The sequence below is a fragment of the Chiloscyllium plagiosum genome, unplaced genomic scaffold, assembly GCF_037043375.1.
Source record: "Chiloscyllium plagiosum isolate Xiang-an unplaced genomic scaffold, Cpla_swu_hap1 HiC_scaffold_3, whole genome shotgun sequence".
NCBI classification, from domain to species: Eukaryota; Metazoa; Chordata; class Chondrichthyes; order Orectolobiformes; family Hemiscylliidae; genus Chiloscyllium; species Chiloscyllium plagiosum.
The window spans coordinates 77,868,745-77,889,363 of record NW_028270141.1 but is presented as its reverse complement, the minus strand read 5'-3'; the positions used below and the strand labels follow the sequence as shown (position 1 = coordinate 77,889,363).

At 40.3% G+C, this 20,619-nt stretch overlaps 1 protein-coding gene across 4 annotated transcripts in view; it reads right to left on the bottom strand.

The window, feature by feature from the left end:
- tbc1d32 (TBC1 domain family, member 32) overlaps positions 1 to 20,619 on the bottom strand; it is a 245,760-nt gene that overhangs the window by 175,522 nt on the left and 49,619 nt on the right. For all 4 annotated transcript variants that reach the window (XR_015753686.1, XM_043684303.2, XM_043684307.2 and 1 more), the window contains exons 5-10: positions 15,030 to 15,101; positions 13,240 to 13,365; positions 12,631 to 12,709; positions 2,813 to 2,916; positions 2,645 to 2,706; positions 2,158 to 2,308 (exon numbers count right to left, since the gene is read on the bottom strand). Coding sequence is in view for 3 of the 4 variants with exons in the window: in XM_043684303.2 (XP_043540238.2) it covers positions 2,158 to 2,308; positions 2,645 to 2,706; positions 2,813 to 2,916; positions 12,631 to 12,709; positions 13,240 to 13,365; positions 15,030 to 15,101 (594 nt within the window). In the remaining variant the exon portion in view is untranslated. The remainder of the gene's footprint in view (positions 1 to 2,157; positions 2,309 to 2,644; positions 2,707 to 2,812; positions 2,917 to 12,630; positions 12,710 to 13,239; positions 13,366 to 15,029; positions 15,102 to 20,619) is intronic.

Genomic DNA, 20,619 nt, shown 5'->3' with positions numbered 1-20,619 from the left:
ACTGGACACTTCCCTTGCACTACTAAAATTTAGATAATTAAAATATCAGGAAAAGCAAGAGTCCTGAAATGAACCCTTGAGGACTCCATTTCAAACTTTGTTCCAGTCTGACCAATATTCATTAATTATTACTTTCTCTCTTATTCCTCAGGCAATTCCGTATCCACATTGCTACTGTCACTTTTATTCAATTTGCATTGGACAGCAATAAGCTAATTAAGGTAAGAGTGAATAAGAATTGGGGTAACACAGAACACAATTCAGATGAAATGGAATTTATAGAGGAAGGCAGGAATTTAGCAAGGAAAGTATTGAAATAATTAAATATTAATTTGACAGAAGGACACATTAGGATTTCAGCACAAGTGATTACCAGAATAACACTTTCAACAAAAAGTCCAGATAATTTTGATCAATGTTTACTTCAGCAAGAGAGTACATCAGTACAGAGGAATTGAACATCTCATATTTCTGAGTCAAAATGCTTAAAGTATGTTTTTAAAAATCTATGATGTTACCCATAAAATCAACCAAATAACCTGAATAGGTATTCCAATATTGTAACAACTATTTTTTTTAAACCAAAACAACTCTTAAGAATTTTCAAAGGCAATTTAAAATTAAGACTTGGACCAAATAAAAACAAGACAGTTTTCTGAATATATATTTAGATTCTTGCATCATAAATTATTTTCCAGGAAAAGATTTCAATTGACCTGCAAGCTCAGTAATCTAATCACAGGAACATCCTAAGCTTCTTTAACAAATTACTTACTGCATTAATTAACTGTTAGCTAGTCGCAATATTCTTCAAATTGATATTTTTTAAACATTGTCTTTCACTTAATTTACTGAATGTTTGTGCCGATACTGGTTCTCAAGTGGAATTAACTGAATTCTACATTTGAAAGCAGTCAGGTTGCAAGAAAGCACAAAGGAGTGAGTGAGAAAACAGATATTGGCTGAGAACTTCAGTTAGACATTGAAATAAAATTCAAACATCTGCTAGTCATGTGAAAATCTGAACCCCTTTCCGATAGATTTATAACAACACAATGCTATAAAGCAGTATTGTTCAGAACTTGTACAAGTTTCTGGATATCAAAGTGTCCTGGGAAGCCTGTTCTTCATTTGAATCACTTATGTTCCATTTGTAAATGAATTTTAGCTACTGCTTCAGTTTTGAGCCCATAATTTCTATCTCCCTCTCTCACCCTCTTCATGCAGCAATACAGCCTTTCAAACTTTTTCCATTTGGTACTTTGTCACAACCAACAGATCTTGATCTCTATATCTTTTTACTCTTGTTCTATTTCTTCAGGCTTGAATTTTTCATTAAATGAAGATGAAAATAACCTGAGACTTTATGAACATCATCTAATGAGAATATTTGCCTAAACATCTCCAGCTGCCCCAGTTCTTTTCTGGTTCTCCTTAAAAACTTCTTTGAGAGAGTTCATTTATCTTTCTTTGGTTTATGTTAGGCTTGATTCTTTTTGCCTCTGTGTAATACTATTCTGAGAACACATTTTCCAATTTTTGCTAATGTTAGCTCTGTTCAGATTAACAGCAGGACTGGCTTGATTCATGATCCAATTCAGGTAGTTTTAGAATCTGCCTCTTTGACCTGCCACTGAGAATGGAAGATGATGAAAAATGATGATTGACAGAAACCGACAAGCAGCATGGCTTAGGAGAAACTTCAGCAGACAATGACAAAAGACATACCTTCGGTCAGAGCACAGGCGATGAAATTAAGAAATAAACTACTGAGTAGTGTGAAAGAAAAATCAAGAATAAGACTCATATACAATTTAAAACATTTGTCATAGCATAGTTGCAACCATCATAAAGTAAACAGAAATAAATAATATCTGGGATTAAAATGGGTCAGAGTTCTTAAAGTGCATCCAGAGCTGGACTACAGTCCTTAGTGAAGCAGGAAACAAAAGTGACTTGAATTTTGGACAGCACTTGGACAACAGTAACCAATACTGGATTAAAATTTACATTAAAAACTATCATCCCAAGATTGAAAGACAAAATTTCATGACTCTATTCGCTGGTCAATGGTCAATCATACAGTGGAATTATTACTGCTGTTTTAAGATTCCTTGCTTGTCATCATTACATTTCTTTTATATTAATTTTTTTTACCATCCACTTATTGAACCAGGAGGCTTTAGTATCCAACAATGCCAGAAAATAGACAGGTTTCAGTACACGGTGCGAGGATTCAGCTCTGAAACTCTGTTCATGAGTTACTGACAGCAATGATAGAGTGCTCTCCACTATCTCCTCCATAAACCTTGAGAAAATTGAAAATCAGAGATTTACAACTGTTATTAATGTTATAGCAAAATCTTAGCTGTAAATCACATAGCTATGCAACAGAGAAATATTCATGCTACTTTTTAAGGTGACAAGTGAAGCGATATATTTGATTTTTCCAGAATAAACTTCAGAAGCAGAGTATTTCAAGATTTCTTATTTGTCATAAATTTTGTAATGTGAATTTTTCAGATGTAAGTATCCTGCTAACCAACATGACAAACAATAAAAAGTAAATAATTAAGACTTTAGTTACAATGTAAAACAAGTCTACTATTTCCAATTCATAAAATTTCAAGATAGAAAAACATACTTCTCTGGATGGCGTATCCAAAAGGATGGAACTTCCTTCTGAAACTCATTAAGAAGGCGAAACTGTAAACAATGTTGAAGTTTTAAATTTTAAATAAGATTTACAAAAGATTGACTACAATTAAAAAGCTAGAAATATTACAAATTTATTAACAATCATTAAATTCACCTTTTTAAGTAACCGCACAACATCTGGGTTTGTTATATCCATGCCAGCAGAAAGAGTGGGAACTGAACTTTGCTGTGATGTAAAGCAAGACTCCAAATGCATAGCTACAAGAAAACAAATGCATGTTAGAAGAACAACATTTCATTAGGATGGAGCAGACTGCCAAATTTAAAATGTACAAGAGAATACATTTTGTCACAAATTCCAGACTTTAGCTCAATTAGGAATGTTTAACTAAAAGACAAAGTTCGGCAAGACTAAGAGGAATCACTGAAGCAGAAAATGAGGGGTTTATTAGATAGTGAAATTTCACATCACAGAATGGATATCTCAGAGGAAGAGACCATTCAGACACTGTTCCTCCCCTGTTCTCCTACATAGTTCTCCTTTTTGATGATTACAACATTCCCACTAAAATGCCTTGATTGAACCTCCCCCCATCACATCTCAGGCAATGTATCCTAGATCCCAGCCACTCACTGCAGGAAAGAAGCTTTCCTTGATGTCTCTGCTGCTTCTTTTGTTCATCACCTTAAGTCTATATCCTCTTTTCCTCAACCCTTATAGTTCTTCCCTATTGACACTATCCAGACCCCACATGATTTTGTGCACCTCTAACAAATCTCTCAACCTGGAGATATATAGATGGGATTATGTTGAAAAAGAGGGAAAATTCAATTCTAAAAGACAAAGGCTTGTTGGGCTGAATGATCTTTTAATATAGTTGAAATGTCTGTACATGTTGGTGGGATTTAAAGTTTAAGTTAGTCAATGGGGTATCAATCATGTGAGCTGCTCTGTCTCAGAATGCTCTAATCAAGTGCAGAATATTCCATCACACTCCTGACTTGTGCCTTGTGGTGGGTGGACAGATTTCGGAGATTCAGGAGGTAGTTATTTCCTCAGAAATTTAAGCTTGTGATGACAGGAACAAATCATGGGTGCTTCAACCGGGGCACAAAAATGAGGGAGGGCACAGGGGGAGTAGCTGGGACAGAAACACTCACAAGAGGTGTGCAAGGCGGAGGCCATACAAAAGAAAGAGAACATGTATAAGGGAGCACACGAAAAGATGCACGAGAGATTAGATTAGATTAGATTCCCTATAGTGTGGAAACAGGCCCTACGGCCCAACCAGCTCCACTGTGTCCTAGCTTTTGGTGTTTTGTGTCCAAGTACTTGCAAGTCACTTTGTGTTGCAGCTTTCTGCAGATTTTCTCCATTTGATATTCTGCTCTTTTGTTATTCCTTCCAAAATGAACAATTTCACATCCAATCCTGAAGGTTTTCAAACAAATTACCTCATACTTGAGGGTGCTAGTGAGGAAAAACTGCATTTTCACTGCTTGAGAAATTTTCAAAAAAGAACTGCTACTTTTTAAAATGTGAAAGAAATTACAGTTCAAAAATAAATAGTTGGCTTTAAGTGCTGCAGACAGTCTAAGAATGTGATAGGATCCCATGGAAGGAAAGTTCCTTCTCCCTTCAATAAGTATTAATTGCGCAAAAAGTTTCCAACCAGTTTTTGACAGTTTTGCATTTGTTTGCTGACTGAATATGATCTTGTCAACAAAACGCTGAACTAAATCATTTCCATTTTGAATCAAATAGTGAATGAGACAAATAGCCAGATATTTTTTCATGGCATTGTTCAAGGAAGAAAAAATTAGCTACAACCTCACCGTCACAGAATCTTTTAATTCCACCTGAGCAAACAGGCAGGACCTCAGTTCAAAGCAGCATTAAAAGGCCAATACCTCGGAAATATACAGCAGTTACTCAGATCTCAATTATCTCCTCAAAGATGCCTGCTGATGTTACTATTGAACAAGTCAAATCACAGAACGAAATCTAGCTTGACAGATCACAATTCGTTCCTTGTCAGTAATTCAACATGGCAGTCTTTCACACCAGATTTTAGACTTGGGTTAATAGCAATAAAACAAAATTTTATTGATAAAACAATCCAGCTATACGCATACAATGCAGTTTAAAAGATTTCAAGTACTCAGTAAAGCAAAATTCCCCTACTAAAATCCAGAGAAACTTTCTTCTTCTTTCAACCTTGTAGGTTGACTTAACTGTTACTTTTTAGTTTCATTCAAATATGTGGCAAAGCCTCTTTTAGACTAAAAAAAAGAAGAGTCCTTATACTGACATAGTGCAAATTTCTAACTAAACAATCCTGGACTGGAAGTTTTCACAAACTGAAACCTTACACTCAGCAAACGTATTCCCTTAATGGTCTGAACAAATGTCTTCTTCTAGGAGAAGGTATTTGTGCATCCAACTTCAATCAGGCCTCTTTTGAAATTAATTCAAAACTATTAACTAAGTTTTTTTGTAAAAAAAAGACATCCTCACTTCAGCTAGGCTAATGTTTCTCTTTTGTCATAAACTTCGTAATATAAATCAATCAAACGTCCATTAACATTACAGGAGGCTTTCAGTTATCTGTTCTTTTAACACATGCTAGATTAAAATCATGGTTCGGAAAATATCAACCAAGATAATTATTAAACTTATTCTTATTATTAAATATAAAAAAAACTACCTTCATCTGCCACTAGTTTAACATCCAAACTCTCTAAAAAATAAGACAAAAAACTATGTACACCTTTTATCACACTATAGATTGTAATTTAAGCTTTCAGCAATTTGACCCTAAAACAACTGAGTTGCCAATGGAGATCAACTGGAACTTACAAACTTATATACTTGAAAACTTCTACTTGCCATATTTTTTCATATTTATGTCAAATGTCATCACCGTTCCAGCTATCTGCTTTCCTATCAATTCCATATTAATGTGATCTTCAGCAATTGCTCATTGTCTACTAGGTTAGATTACTTAGTGTGGAAACACGCCCTTCGGCCCAACAAGTCCACACCGATCCATCGAAGCGCAACCCACACAGACCCATTTCCCTACACTTACCCTTTCACATAACACTACGGGCAATTTAGCCTGGCCAATTCACCTAACCTGCACATTTTTGATTCTCTGGCCTTTTCTCCTGAGTGTCAGGAATCACCATGTGAACAGTATACTCAATTAGTACTTTCACCAAACTAAGAACAGCTAACATACATTAAATGCAAAGCTGAGAACACTTTGAAAACTTCAAAAGATTAAGTGACAAAACTAATAACAGTTAATCGATGCGAGCAAAGCAAGCTAATGGAAATAATCAAAACCTGTAAATAACTCAAATGTTATAACTCAAAAGCATGTTAAAGTCAGAGAACGCATACAGATCACAAAATGTAAAGAGAGCTAGGTAAAGTACTGTAAAATCAAAATATTTCTCTTTTATGGAAAAAAAACTGAGGAATAAACAAGAGTCTGGTCATCTTTTATGCAGTTACCCTCATTCAAAGGTTTGAGACTAAATACTAGAGTCATTCTATCGAGTAAACGGACAAATATCATATAAACATTTTTGTTTGTACTCGTTGCAAATGAACAAAATGGAGAGCCATAATAAGTGGCTGCAAAAGAGTAAGTCGGTTCTTTTCCCTTCAAGTAAAACCATGAAGACAACTTTAACAGTACGAAGCAGGAATTTTCAAAAGTTGATTGGGAGAGGCTGTTTCTAGGTAAAGGGATGTTTAGAAAGTGGAAAACCTTCAAAAATGAAATGTGTGTTCAGACACAGTATGTTCCTGTTGGTGCAAAGGTCACGGCTGGTAGGTGTAAAGAATGTTGGATGACTAGAGGCTCTGGTCAAGAAAAAGTAGGCGACATATATCAGGTATAGACAACTGGGATTGAGTAAATCCCTAGAGGTGTATAAGGTCAGGAGCAGTATACTTAAAAAGAAAATCAGCAGGGCAAAAAAAGGAACATGAGATAGCTTTGGCAAATCAGGTTAAGGAGAATCCAAAGAGATTCTACAAATACATTAAGGGCAAAAAGTAACTGGGGAGAGAATAGGAGTTCTTAAAGATCAGCGTGGCAGTCTGTGGAAACCACAGGAGATGGTTGAGATACTAAACAAATGTTTCCTGTCAGTATTTCTATGGAGAAGGACATGGAAGCTAGGGAACTTGGGGAAATAAATAGTGATGTCTTGAAAAGTGCCCATATTACAAAAGAGATGGTGCTGGATGTCTTAAAGCACAAAGATAGATAAATCCCTGGGACCTGATCAGGTGTATCCAGAACTTTGTGGGCAAGTATGGAAGAGATTGCTGGGCCCCTTGCTGAGATATTTGTATTATTGACAGTTACAGGTAAGGTTCTACAAAACTGCTCAGTTGCACGCATGACACTGTGATCTTTTGCTATAAATTCTGTCTTATGATCCTACTCCACAGCTACCTGATGAAGGAGCAGCACTTCCAAATAAACCTGTTGGTCTATAACTTGGTGTTATGTGATGTTTTAAACTTTGTCCACCCCAGTCCATTACCGGCACCTCCACATTTCGAAGATAGGAGATGGAGGATTGTGGTACAGCGCTGTTTTTCGGACTGGAGGCCTTTGACTGGAATTGTGTCATACAGATCAGCGCTTGGTCCACTGTTTTTCATCATATATATAAAAATGATTTGACACCAAAATTTAGTGGTTTGGTGGACAGTGAAGTTTATCGCAGAGTACAATGGGACCTTGATCAAATGGGCAATGGGCTGAGGAATGGTAGATGGAGTTTAATTTAGATAAATGTGGGGTGTTGTATTTTGCTAAGGACTTATACAGTTAATGGTAGGGGCCCCAGGAAACGTTGTTAAACAAAGAGACCTAGTGGTGTAGGTACATAGTTCCTTGAAAGTGAAGTCGCAGGTAGACAGGATGGTGAAGAAAGTGCTTGGCACATTTTAGTGGTCAGTGCATTGATTATAGGATTTGGAACATCATGTTGAAGCAGTACAGGACATTGGTGAGGCTACTTTTAGAATACTGCGTTCAATTCTGGTCCGATGCTGTAGGAATGGATGCTGTTAAATGTAAAGGGTTCAGAAAAGACTTACAAGGATGGTGCGGGGATTGGAGGGTTTGAGGACAGAGCCTGAATAGGCTGGGGTTTTTTACCCCCCTACAGGGTTGTAGGTTGAGGGATGTATTTAGAGGTTTATAAAATCATGAGGGGCACGGATATGGTGAACAGCCAAGGTCTTTTTTCCAGGGTAAGGGAGTCCAGAACAAGAGGACATAGGTTTAAGGGGAACGGGGAAAGACTAACAAAGGACCTGAGGGGTAAACTTTTCACGCAGAGGATGGGGTGTGCATGGAATGAGCTGCGAGAGGAAGTGATGGAGGTGAGTACAATTGCAACATTTAAAAAGGCATTGGGATGGGTACATGAATAAGAAGGGTTTAGAGGGATATGGGCCAAATGCTGGCATTTGGGACTAGCTCAAATTAGAATATCTGGTCGGCATGGACAATTTGGACTGTTGAGTCATTTCCATGCTATATAACTGGATGAAAAATGTGTTGCTGGAAAAGCACAGCAGGTCAGGCAGCATCCAAGGAGCAGGAGAATCAACATTTCGGGCATAAGCCCTTCTTCAGCAATGAGGAGGGTGTCCCAAGCAGGCTAAGATAAAAGGTAGGGAGGAGGGACTTGAAGGAGGGGCGTTGGGAATGCGATAGGTGGAAGGAGGTTAAGGTGGAAGGAGGTTAAGGTGAGGGTGATAGGACGGAGAGGGGGTGGGGGCGGAGAGGTCGGGAAGAAGATTGCAGGTCAAGAAGGTGGTGCTGAGTCCGAGAGTTGGGACTGAGATAAGGTGGGGGGAGGGGAAATGAGGAAGCTGGAGAAATCTGCATACCTCCAATGTGGTTGGGGGGTTCCTAGGCGGAAGATGAGGCGCTCTTCCTCCAGGCGTCGTGTTACCATGGTCTGGCGATGGAGGAGGCCAAGGATCTGCATGTCCTTGGTGGAGTGGAAGGGGGAGTTAAAGTGTTCAGCCACGGGGTGGTTGGGTTGGTTGGTGCGGGTGTCCCAGAGGTGTTCGCTGAAACGTTCCGCAAGTAGGCGGCCTGTCTCCCCAATGTAGAGGAGGCCACACCGGGTGCAGCGGATGCAGTAAATGGTGTGTGGAGGTGCAGGTGAATTTGTGACGGATATGGAAGGATCCCTTGGAGCCTTGGAGGGAAGTGAGGGGGGGGGGGGGGGGAGAGAAGAGGTGTGGGCGCATGTTTTGCGGTTCTTGCGGTTGCAGGGGAAGCTGGCGGGTGTGGAGGTTGGGTTGGTGGGCAGTGTGGACCTGACGAGGAGGGTGTGGTCTTTCCGGAACACTGATAGGGGAGGGGAGGGAAATATATCCTTGGTGGTGGGGTCTGGGACGACGAAGTGACGAAGGATGATACGATGTAACTGGAGGTTAATGGGGTGGTAGGTGAGGACCAGTGGAGTTCTGTCCTGGTGGCGATTGGAGGCGCTGGGTTCAAGGGCAGAGGAGCGGAAAGTGGAGGAGATGCGGTGGTGATCATCGTCAACCATGTCTGAGGGGAAATTGCGGTCTTTGAAGGAGGCGGCCATCTGGGTTGTTCGGTATTGGAATTGGTCCTCCTGGGAGCAGATATGGCGGAGGCGAAGGAATTGGGAATATGGGATGGCGTTTCTAAAGGGGGCAGGGTGGGAGGTGGTGTAATCTAGGTAGCTGTGCGAGTCGGTCGGTTTATAGTAAATGTCCGTGTTGAGTCGGTCGCCCGAGATAGAAATGAAGAGATCTAGGAAGGGGAGGGAGGAGTCTGAGACGGTCCAGGTAAATTTGAGGTCGGCCTCAACCTGTCCACCCGTCTCACCCACTCCAACCCCTCACCCTCACAACGTGCAGCTCTCCACTCCCTCCGCTCCAACCTCAACCTCACGATCAAACCGGCAGACAAGGGAGGCGCAGTGGTTGTTTGGCACACCGATCTTTACATTACGGAGGCTAAATGCCAGCTCGCGGACACCTCCTCCTACTGCCCCCTTGACCATGACCCCACCTCCCACCACCAAACCATCATCTCCCAGACCATCCATAACCTCATCACCTAGGGGGATCTCCCATCCACCGCTTCCAACCTCAGTCGCACAACCCCGCACTGCCCGTTTTTACCTCCTGCCCAAAATCCACAAACCTGACTGCCCTGACCGACCTATTGTCTCAGCCTGCTCCTGCCACACTGAACTCATCTCTGCATACCTCGACACGGTCCTGTCCCCTTTAGTCCAAGAACTCCCCACCTACGTTCGGGACACCACCCACGCCCTCCACTTCCTCCATGATTTTCATTTCCCTGGCCCCCAAAGCTTTATCTTCACCATGGACATCCAGTCCCTATACACCTCCATCCCCCATCACAAAGGCCTCAAAGCCCTCCGCTTCTTCCTTTCCCGCCGTACCTACCAGTACCCTTCCACTGACACCCTCCTTCGACTGACTGAACTGGTCCTCACTCTGAACAACTTCCCATTCCAATCCTCCCACTTCCTCCAAACCAAAGGGAGTAGCCATGGCCACCCGCATGGGCCCCAGCTATGCCTGCCTCTTCGTCGGATATGTGGAACAGTCCATCTTGTGCAGCTACACTAGCACCATCCCCCACCTTTTCCTCCGCTACATCAATGACTGTATCGGCGCTACCTTGTGCTCCAACGAGGAGGTTGAACAGTTCATCCACTTTACTAACACCTTCCACCCCGACCTCAAGTTTACCTGGACCGTCTCAGACTCCTCCCTCCCCTTCCTAGACCTCTCCATTTCTATCTCGGGCGACCGACTCCCATAGCTACCTAGATTACACCTCCTCCCACCCTGCCCCCTGTAAAAACACCATCCCATATTCCCAATTCCTTCGCCTCCACCGCATCTGCTCCCACGAGGTCCAATTCCAATACCGAACAACCCAAATGGCCTCCTTCTTCAAAGACCACAATTTCCCCTCAGACGATGCTCTCCACCACATCTCCTCCACTTCCCGTTCCTCCACCCTTGAACCCCACGCCTCCAATCGCCACCAGGACAGAACCCCACTGGTCCTCACCTACCACCCCACCAACCTCCAGATACATCGTATCATCCTTCGTCATTTCCGCCAGCTCCAAACAGACCCCACCACCAAGGATATATTTCCCTCCCCTCCCCTATCAGCATTCCGGAAAGACCACTCCCTCCGCGACTCCCTCGTCAGGTCCACACCCTCCACCAACCCAACCTCCACTCCCGGCACCTTCCCCTGCAACCCCAAGAAATGCAAAACATGCGCCCACACCTCCCCCTCACTTCCCTCCAAGGCCCCAAGGTATCCTTCCATATCCGTCACAAATTCACTTGCACCTCCACACATATCATTTACTGCATCCGCTGCACCTGGTGTGACCTCCTCTACATTGGAGAGACAGGCCACCTACTTGCAGAACGTTTCAGAGAACACCTCTGGGACACCCGCAACAACCAACCCAACCGCCCCGTGGCTGAACACTAACTCCCCCCTCCCACTCCGCCAAGGACATTCAGATCATTGCCAGACCATGGCAACACGACGCCTGGAGGAAGAGCACCTCATCTTCCGCCTAGGAACCCTCCAACCACAAGGGATGATGCAGATTTCTCCAGCTTCCTCATTTCCCCTCCCCCCACCTTATCTCAGTCCCAACCCTCGGACTCAGCACCGTCTTCTTGACCTACAATCTTCTTCCCGACCTCTCCGCCTCCACCCCCTCTCCGGCCTATCACCCTCATCTTAACCTCCTTCCATCTATCGCATTCCCAACGCCCCTCCCCCAAGTCCCTCCTCCCTACCTTTTATCTTGGCCTGCTTGGGACACCCTCCTCACTCCTGGAGAAGGGCTTATGCCCGAAACATCGATTCTCCTGCTCCTTGGATGCTGCCTGACTTGCTGCGCTTTTCTAGCAACACATTTTTCAGCTCTGATCTCCATCATCTGCAGTCCTCACTTTCTCCTATATAACTGGATGATCCTACAACTGGAATGTTACTGAAATACCCTGCTCTAACTGAAAACAAATTATGTGACAGTTCTAAATCAAACACCCACTCAAATATGGCAAGTCATTACTGCCACCAATGCAACTAAAACCTAATGTCACAATGTATAATTGCATCAATTTTTTTCCTCATTAAAGCAGTAAGTGTATTATTTTATTACACTGTGATAACTTCAATCTCATTTACCCATTTCTTTTTACATAAAGACCAGTGTCAAAAATACCAAAATACTTTTAAAATTACAAACATCCAAAATTAATTGTGCAAAATAAATCAAAATTGGAAAAAATCAAAGTGAAAAATATAAATATTGTAAGTTATTCATATCAAATGGGCAGTAAGTGATCCCACTTTCGTGTTAGAATTCTATTAGCCTCTTAACATTCAACTGGACCTCATTTTACCTCTACTCAACAGAATTCACCGTCATGGGTTTAGATATAATTAATACAGTTTTGTTTTTGGAAATACTGCCAACAAGACACATTCTTATCTACTGCTGCTTGTAGCAACTCCTGCCAGGATTCTATTGTCATGATAAGCCACATTTAACCTGTTGTGCATTATCCTCACACTTCCACTACTACAGTCATCTTACTGCATCTAGGTCAACCCCTCTTTCTGCTGCTCTCTATTTCCCATTTTAGCAGCTATCTGAAGTTTCTAAGCTCTGATCAAATGGTTAAAAAGATTGACATTTTCTTTTCAGGATGTCAGCTTTGAATGCTTGTTGGTCTTGCAATTTCAAGTACTATTTCATTTGCCATCAGATTTCACTGCTTCATATAATCCTAAAAGAACAGATTTAAATTTGAAAATGTACAAAAATTTTGAAAAGTTTAACATGCAAGTGATTTTTAATCCATACCCAAACTTGTGTAGGTTTCTCTCGTAGCACTGAACGTTGAAGAAGAAAATGTTTTTGCATAGAATCGTAGGCTTCTATCCTAAATAAAATGAATATGGTGCATCATTTTTAAATTCCTAACGTTTCCACCACTATTATGTGTCCAGAAACCTTACGTATCATCAGTAATAACAAATAAAACATGAAAATTTACAGCATTGGACAATTAAAAGCTGAGCTATTGAGAAATTATATTGAGAAATTCAGTACATGGTTCAATAGGAGTGATTCGAGATGCGTATTTGTTTCTTGACAAATAAAATGTGTTTTGAATAGCAAGTTGCAATACAAAATCATTTCTCGCAATAAGCAGTGAAACAAACTTTTGTCACCCTAGAGTAAATCTATGGAAGGATACATTATGAATATAAGGAAGTGTAGCCAGGGATGTTCATTTCCTTCTGAAAATCAGGAGGGCTACATCCCTAATAGATTCCAAATCAACTTAGCAAATGCATTACAGAGTTATAGGTCAACATATGCAAAGGTTTAACTCTAAAGTCTTAATGTATTATTAAATCAAATAATTACTTATCAATACTTAGTAAATTGGAATTTATTTTTAATTACACTTAATATAGGGTCTGGATCTGAAAGAGCTGTAACAAGGTGTTTGCGGAGAGTAATCCAGCATTCACAGTTCAACACATCAGATGGAGGAGCACAACAAAGAGACTGCAAAGCCTCCCGACGAATCTTGAAAAAAGGAAATTCGATCAATTAATCAATTTTTAATAAGATAAAAATGTATTAGAAAATCTAACCATTAAAGACAAAAGTTAATCAACATTTAAAATACTGTATATATCATTGTTTAAATTCTTAGGATCTCCTTGAATATAAACAAAATCAGTTCTGAAGTAGTGTCACTAGTCCTCAAACATTAACTCTGCCTTCTCTCCACAGATACTGCCAGACCTGCTGTGTATTTTTCAGAAATTTCAGTTTTTGTTTCGGATCTCAAGCAGGTATTTGGGTTTTTTCCCCCCCCGAGAATAGAGTTGCATATGCTTAGATGGGCAACTAAAAGGCTGTGAAAATAGCCTAACAGATAATTCAGATGGGAAATAGAGGAAGCTTGCTAAGAAAAAGGAGCTTTTCTCAGAGCTATAAAATTCAACTGTTTGGGTTGTAATTTGAGCTGATAGATTTGTTCTCAGACATTTCATCACCATGCTAGGTAACATAATCAGTGAGCCTCCGATGAAGCATTGGTGTTCTGCCCCGCTTGTTATTTATCTGTCTCAGTTTGTTGTCGTAGGTGATATTATTTCTGGTTCTGTTTCCGAGAGGTTGGTAAATGGGGTTCAAATCAATATGTTTATGGAGTTCAGATTTGTTTGCAAGTTCCCAGGAATTCCTGGGCATGTTTTTGTTTAACGTGCCCCAGGATGGATGTATTGCCCCAGTCGAACTGGTGTCCCTTTTCATCTGTGTGTATGGAAGCAGTGATAGTTGGTCATGTCTTTTGGTGGCTAGTTGGTGCTCATAAATCCTGGTGGCAGTCTTCCTCCCCTAATGTCCAATTTAATGTTTGTTGCAGTCCTTGAAGGGTATTTTGTATATGATGTTCATTCTGCTGGTTGTTGGTATGAGGTCCTTTAAACTCATCAGGAGCAGTTTCAGTGTGCCGGTGGGTTTGTGGGCTACCATGATGCCTATATATATTTATATAGAAGGTATTGTGCATTTACGTCAAATTCTAGTTCAAGACATTCAGCAACAAGAAAATTGTCATGAGACAAGATGTTGTACTTCCACTCCAGATGAAAAACACCAGTGGAAGTGGTTACCAAAATCTCCTCTGGGCATTATGGTCTGTCGTCATCTCTGAGATGTCTTGAATGTATTGTAGGGTGGCTAGAGTCTCTAGGTATGTTGTGTCTTCTTGTTTAGGTCTGTTGTGCTGGAATCAGCAGACTGCGCTTATCGGGTATCCATTGTTCATGAATAGATCCTCTGATATTCATCCATCCTGGGACACGCTAAACAATGATACGCACATTAACAAACATATACCATTGGACACCATTTATCAACCTCTCAGAAAGAGAACCGGAAATGATAACATTTACCACAACAAACCGCAACAGATAAATAGCAAGCGGGGCAGAACACCAATGCTTCACTGGAGGCTCATTGATTATGTTACTTAGCATGGTGACAAATCTACCAACTTAGTGAGCAAAATTTACAACTTAATCCACAACCTGAGCTGCAAATCTTCTCCAAAATCTCATTCAACTGTTTACTTGGCTATTCTTTCCTCTTAAATTTATGCAAGTTATCTCTACCTGCTACAACAGAAAAGTACTCAAAAGTTTCACAGTTGAATAAAAAGTTACAAAAATAAAAGTTACCTCCTTTGGTTGGCTAGGATCCAGTTTTCCTACTATAATCTGTAATTGTTCCTGATTCATGAATGTGTAGCTCTACAGCAAAATATTAAATTAGATTGAACAATGCTATTATTTACAGACATATTAAAAGCTTCAACTTACAACTGCTTAATGACAAAACATGATATGATAAAAAAAATCTTCCACACAAGTGGAAACTAATGACTCTCACACCATTTGGGCTTTATTGTTGTTTTAATAATATTGTTAAAAATCCTTCGGCTGTAGGAAACTTCTGTCATCCTGAGGCAAAATATTTATATAGAAGGTATTGTGCATTTACGTCAAATTCTAGTTCAAGACATTCAGCAACAAGAAAATTGTCATGAGACAAGATGTTGTACTTCCACTCCAGATGAAAAACACCACTGGAAGTGGTTACCAAAATCTCCTAACTTCAGGCTGACAATTTGTCCGTTAATAGAGAATTTGGTATGTGTATAGGGAATGCAACTACTAACTTTTGACCAGTTCAATTAATGCACATGAAATAATGTGAGGATGATCCTTGATTGCTTATACGGCCGTGTTCTCAGCACCTTGTTGTATGGCTGTTAAACATAAATAAACTAATCATAAATAAGTACAGATCCATAATTCTAGTTTTTGTTGGTTGCGGCACATAATGAGTTTACCCTGGCAGGACAAAATTACAAATGCAGCAATCCTCTGGAAGGCAGAGCTTCCTAGTTTGTTAACACTCAGCAAACAGGTGTTGGTTTGATGGTGCAGGTGTGTGCCCCAAGCCCAACCATCTTTAATTGTTTCATCAATGACCTTCCATTCATCACAAGGTCAGAAGTGGAGATGTTTGTTAATGATTGCACAATGCTCAGCACACTCCTCAGATACTGGAGTAAACTGTGCCCAAACGTAGCAAAACCTGGCAAACATCAAAGGATTGGGTTGATAAGTGCCAAGTAATATTTGCGCCATACATACCAGACAATAACATTCTCTTGAGAATCTAACTATCACCCCTTGACATTCAGTGGCATTACTATCACTAGATTTCCCATTATCGATATCCCAAAGATTAACATTGTCCAGAACCTGAACTTGACCAGCCTGTGACTAGAAAATACTGTGGCTACAGCAGCAGGTGAGGGGCTGTGAAATCGGCAAGTAACTCAGCCATTCTCTCCTGAGGGTCTATAAAGGAGTGTGGTGCAATAATCTCAATTGTTTGGATGGCTGCAGCTCCAACACTTAAGCAGCTTGATACCATCAAGGATAAAGAAGCTCACTTGAATGTCATCCCAATGCCACTTTCAAAATTCACTCTCTTCATCAATGACAGCAATGTGTACCATCTACAAGATACATGTAGTAAAACACCAAGGCGTCTTCAACATCAACATCTATTATCAAGAAGGGTAGAAAATGTATAGGAATATCTCCACCTGCAGGTTTTTTTTCTGCGAGTCACATGCTATTTCTTCACTGCTACTGAGTCAAATTCTTGGAATTTAATCCCTAGAGCACTGTGGGTGTCTCTACAACTCAAAGACACACAAGTTCAAGAAGACAGCACACCACTTTCTCCATGGCAATTAGGAATGGGCAATAAATGCAGGCTAAATCAGTGATACCCACATCTCATGAAATAATTAAAGTAAAAACATGTCTGCACAATGGGAGGTGCTCATGTTCCAAATGACTTTCAGTAGGAGTGGCAGCTGGAGACAGATAACAGATAGGTCAGCCGGAATTCTGTTTCAAGTATTCTTGCAGGCAAGAAATTATAGCAGTGCTGCAACTCAGACATTTATTGATCTTCTTAAATCTTACTGTTCACGCCGCATTATAATTGCACTGAAAATTGCTCAATGTCTGAACAATGATAGTGCACTGCTGCTTATGGGACCTCATGAACATCATGCCCGTTATCTATTTTCTGAATCTATTAAAGGTGGTGGTACAGGAAGAAACTATTAAATAACAGCAAAGTAAAATGTCAGAGTTTGAGTCAAATTAAATACAGAAAACATTCAGAAATGAAATAGACAAAGGAAAATAAAGAAACAATTAAAAAAGAGCAAACAGAAGAAAAGGATATTGCAACACAGCTATGTAGACTCATTATATTGATTGTTGAGAAGTTAGTGATCAAATGACAGTGTGGGTGAGCAAAATTTATAAATGTTCTTGAAGTACAGAATCAGCAGCCACCATTCATCATTATTAGCAGTGGAGATGCATTTATAGGAACATAGAAAAAACTATATATAATTCTCAGTGAAAAACAGAAAACTCTGCACATTCTGATCATTTGTATTTCAGATTTTCAATACCAACAAAGCTTTGCAATTATAGTTCTTCTACCGTCCTGATTGATGCATGCTACAATGATAATGGAGCTATTGACTAACCATAATAATCAATCTCTATCAATTAATCAACAATAGAATCAGAAGTGACATGAGGAAAGCCCTAGTGTAGTGCTTGTGAATTATAGGTCCATAGACACCTTTTTTTACTTTCAATCATGCTAAACATAACAAATCATGTCTTAAATTATTCATATTAATGCAAATTGTTATTTTCTGCAATAATAATGCTGACTGTCAAGAGTTGAGAATCCTAGGATTCAAGGTTGCATGCCATGTTCTCAACGATGAATCACTTCACAAGCAGGATTCTTATGACATTAATTACCAGCTTTAAATGACTGAGGAGAGATGAATTTGCATTAACATCATAAATCCAGCCATTACATGACACACCATAAAGTTAATGGTAAGGCTTACTACAAGATGGTAACTTGTTCAGTTTTGTCAATATTAACAGCAGAGACATAAATCACCAAGCAATTTGTAGAGGATTGCACCTCATGACATATTTCTTCTGCTCCACAAATTGATCAATTTATAAACAAATAATCAGATTTTTTTTTAATGTTTATCTTCATGTTTGAGAAAAAAACAAATGTTAATCAGAATGTGAGAGAAAGAGAGAGAGACAGAGAGATGGGGAGGGGGAGTCACAAATACAGAGAATGATAGGCAAGGCAGATTGTTTCTTCAATTCAGGAGGACAATTATTTAAGGCAAAGGGCCACAAGCTTTGGCATCCATCCTTAACAGAAGTGAGTGAAAGTAGATGGGCAGGTTTTTTTTTATTTTTGGGGAAGGGGGGTGGGTGGTGTTGAATGACACTGTTGTTGACTGGGTCAACAATAAGTTAAAGTAGGAAACTGCAAATAAGATGGAAGATTTGGTCGTAAGAAGGTGAAAGGATAATAGTAATAATGGGAAATAGGGGATAGGATGAAACTTGAACACCTGTGGAGGAAATGGATAGGGACAGGTTAAGACCCCATTTTCTCAACAATCATCAACCCAAAATGTGCAACTTGCAATCACTAGTCGCTCCTTTCCCCATGAAATCACGTCATGCACCAACAACTTGCATTTATACATTGCCCTTATTGTAAAATGTCACATGATGCTTCACAGAAGTATTACCAAGAAGGTTAATATCAAACCAAGCAAATTAAGATATTAAGATTGATAATTAAAAGCTGATTCAAAAAGGCAAGTGTTGAGGTGTACCTTAAAGGAATAGTGTACATGGAGAGGCATAGAGATAGAAGGGAGGGGATTCCACAGTTTAGAGTCTAGGTAGCCAGAAACCACTCACTCAAAAGGTTAATTTCTTGTAAGATTGCATGTACGGAAAAAAGTTCAAAAATTGTAATGAAGTCAAACAGCAACTATATGGCAGAGCATTGATTGGACAAAAGCTTTATGAGAGGAAAGGGAATCAAGTAAAAGGGATAGAAATAAAGGTCAAAATCTTTGGGATTTTTTTGGCTTACTCAGTTGTGTCAAGTTTTTTGAAGGGAGGGAGTTACATTTCAAGACCTAGCAGATTCTCATGCCAAATCTTAGCAAACTGACCTACTATGTCTCTAAGGAATCTCTCATGTCCAAATTTTCACCCCATTTTACCATATGTCATTCCCATAAAAACATGCCACTTCGTGGTTATCTGCAATTCACTGGCATCCCTTGTACTGGTACCATCTTTTAAAAATCAGTTCTGTGCTGGTTAAGCATAGTCAGTCTACAGGTGCCTAGCACAGTTTCTGACATTTGCCCATGTGACAGGCAGTGGGAAACTGGCTTCCCACTTAGAATTAAAATTCAAGTTAGGCTTTGTTGTTCGCATGTACTCAAAATCAGTACAGTGAAAAGTTTATAAGTTGCCACTTACAGCATCATCTTAGCTACAAAGGTACCTAGGTGCAGCTTCTTCAATTACAAGATTAGTTACGGTATAACAATGCACCACCTTAAGTGAATAGGTACAATCCTTAGTTACAGAATCGAGAAATTAACATTAAAAATGTTACATTACAGCAATACACTTTGCATCCAGAGTTTTGGAGATCCTTCTGGACCATTTGGTTCCAACGCTGAACTGCCACTTCTTTCAGGACCAACAGTGGAAGCCATGGCACCACACAATACCACCCTGGTCTGAGGTTGCCTCCTGAGTTAAAGCAATCTCAACCATTTTGTGGAATGCATAACAATATAGGAAGAAGGTCAATGTCCTTCGTCGCTTCATCAGAGTAAGGCCCACCATCTTCTATCCAACATCTCACACTCTCTCTATTTCTGTTATTTTCCCATCTTTCATCAAGGCTCATGCTCTATCATTCTCACCTGTAACACCTTCCCCATTCACTCTCACTCTAATACCATTAACCCTCTGCACTGCCTACTCATTTGCCCCAGGCACTTCTTCACCTGCACCAATAGTAATAGTGATGTCATCCACTTTTGACTTCCATAATACCACTTTCTCTCTCTCATTTCAGAGGTAAACGGCCCTCAATAATGACTGAAGAAGCCAAGAGGGGAGTTATACTGCCCATTATTTCAGCTCCTCATCTGTTCTGGAAGGAGGATCCCCACCAATGTGCCCCAAGCTAGGTCTGGACTGGCTGCCCTTACATGAATGCCCTTTAGTGAAGGTCATCCCACTTCACTTGACTGAGGCTTGCTGACAACAATGACAAGTTTCCTGGTTCTATGTCTGCAATCAATGGCAAGGTAAGACAGCAGTAATATGAGCAGTAATATGTATCTTTGGCTAAAGTGGATAAGTGCAGAAAGACAAGGCAAAATAATGCAGGGCAGGAACGCTGTGAGTGAGTATTCAGTTAGGCTCAGAGTGAGTGAGCTAGAAGAGAGAAAATGAAGAGTTTGGAGATGCAGCTGGATCCAGTGCACATTCCTAAGCGCAGAACGTCCTAGCTGTGCCACGACAATGACAGTTGCCGGTGCAGCTGTGATATAGCATTGAAATGTAGAACTAACCTGTAAGATAAACAGAGCTATGTCACAAGGGTTCTTCAAGGTTAGAAAATGTCAGATGCCAAGATCCGTAGATGTGGTGTATGTCTGGATGGTGCCCAGGCAGCATGCCCTGAGAGGTTGGCAGCTGGTTGCCAACAAAGTGGCTCAGAGCAATTGCCAGATTGAATCTGCTATACAATGGTCTAGTTTCCTTGTCAGGAAGTTGTCAGGAGTTAGTTTGG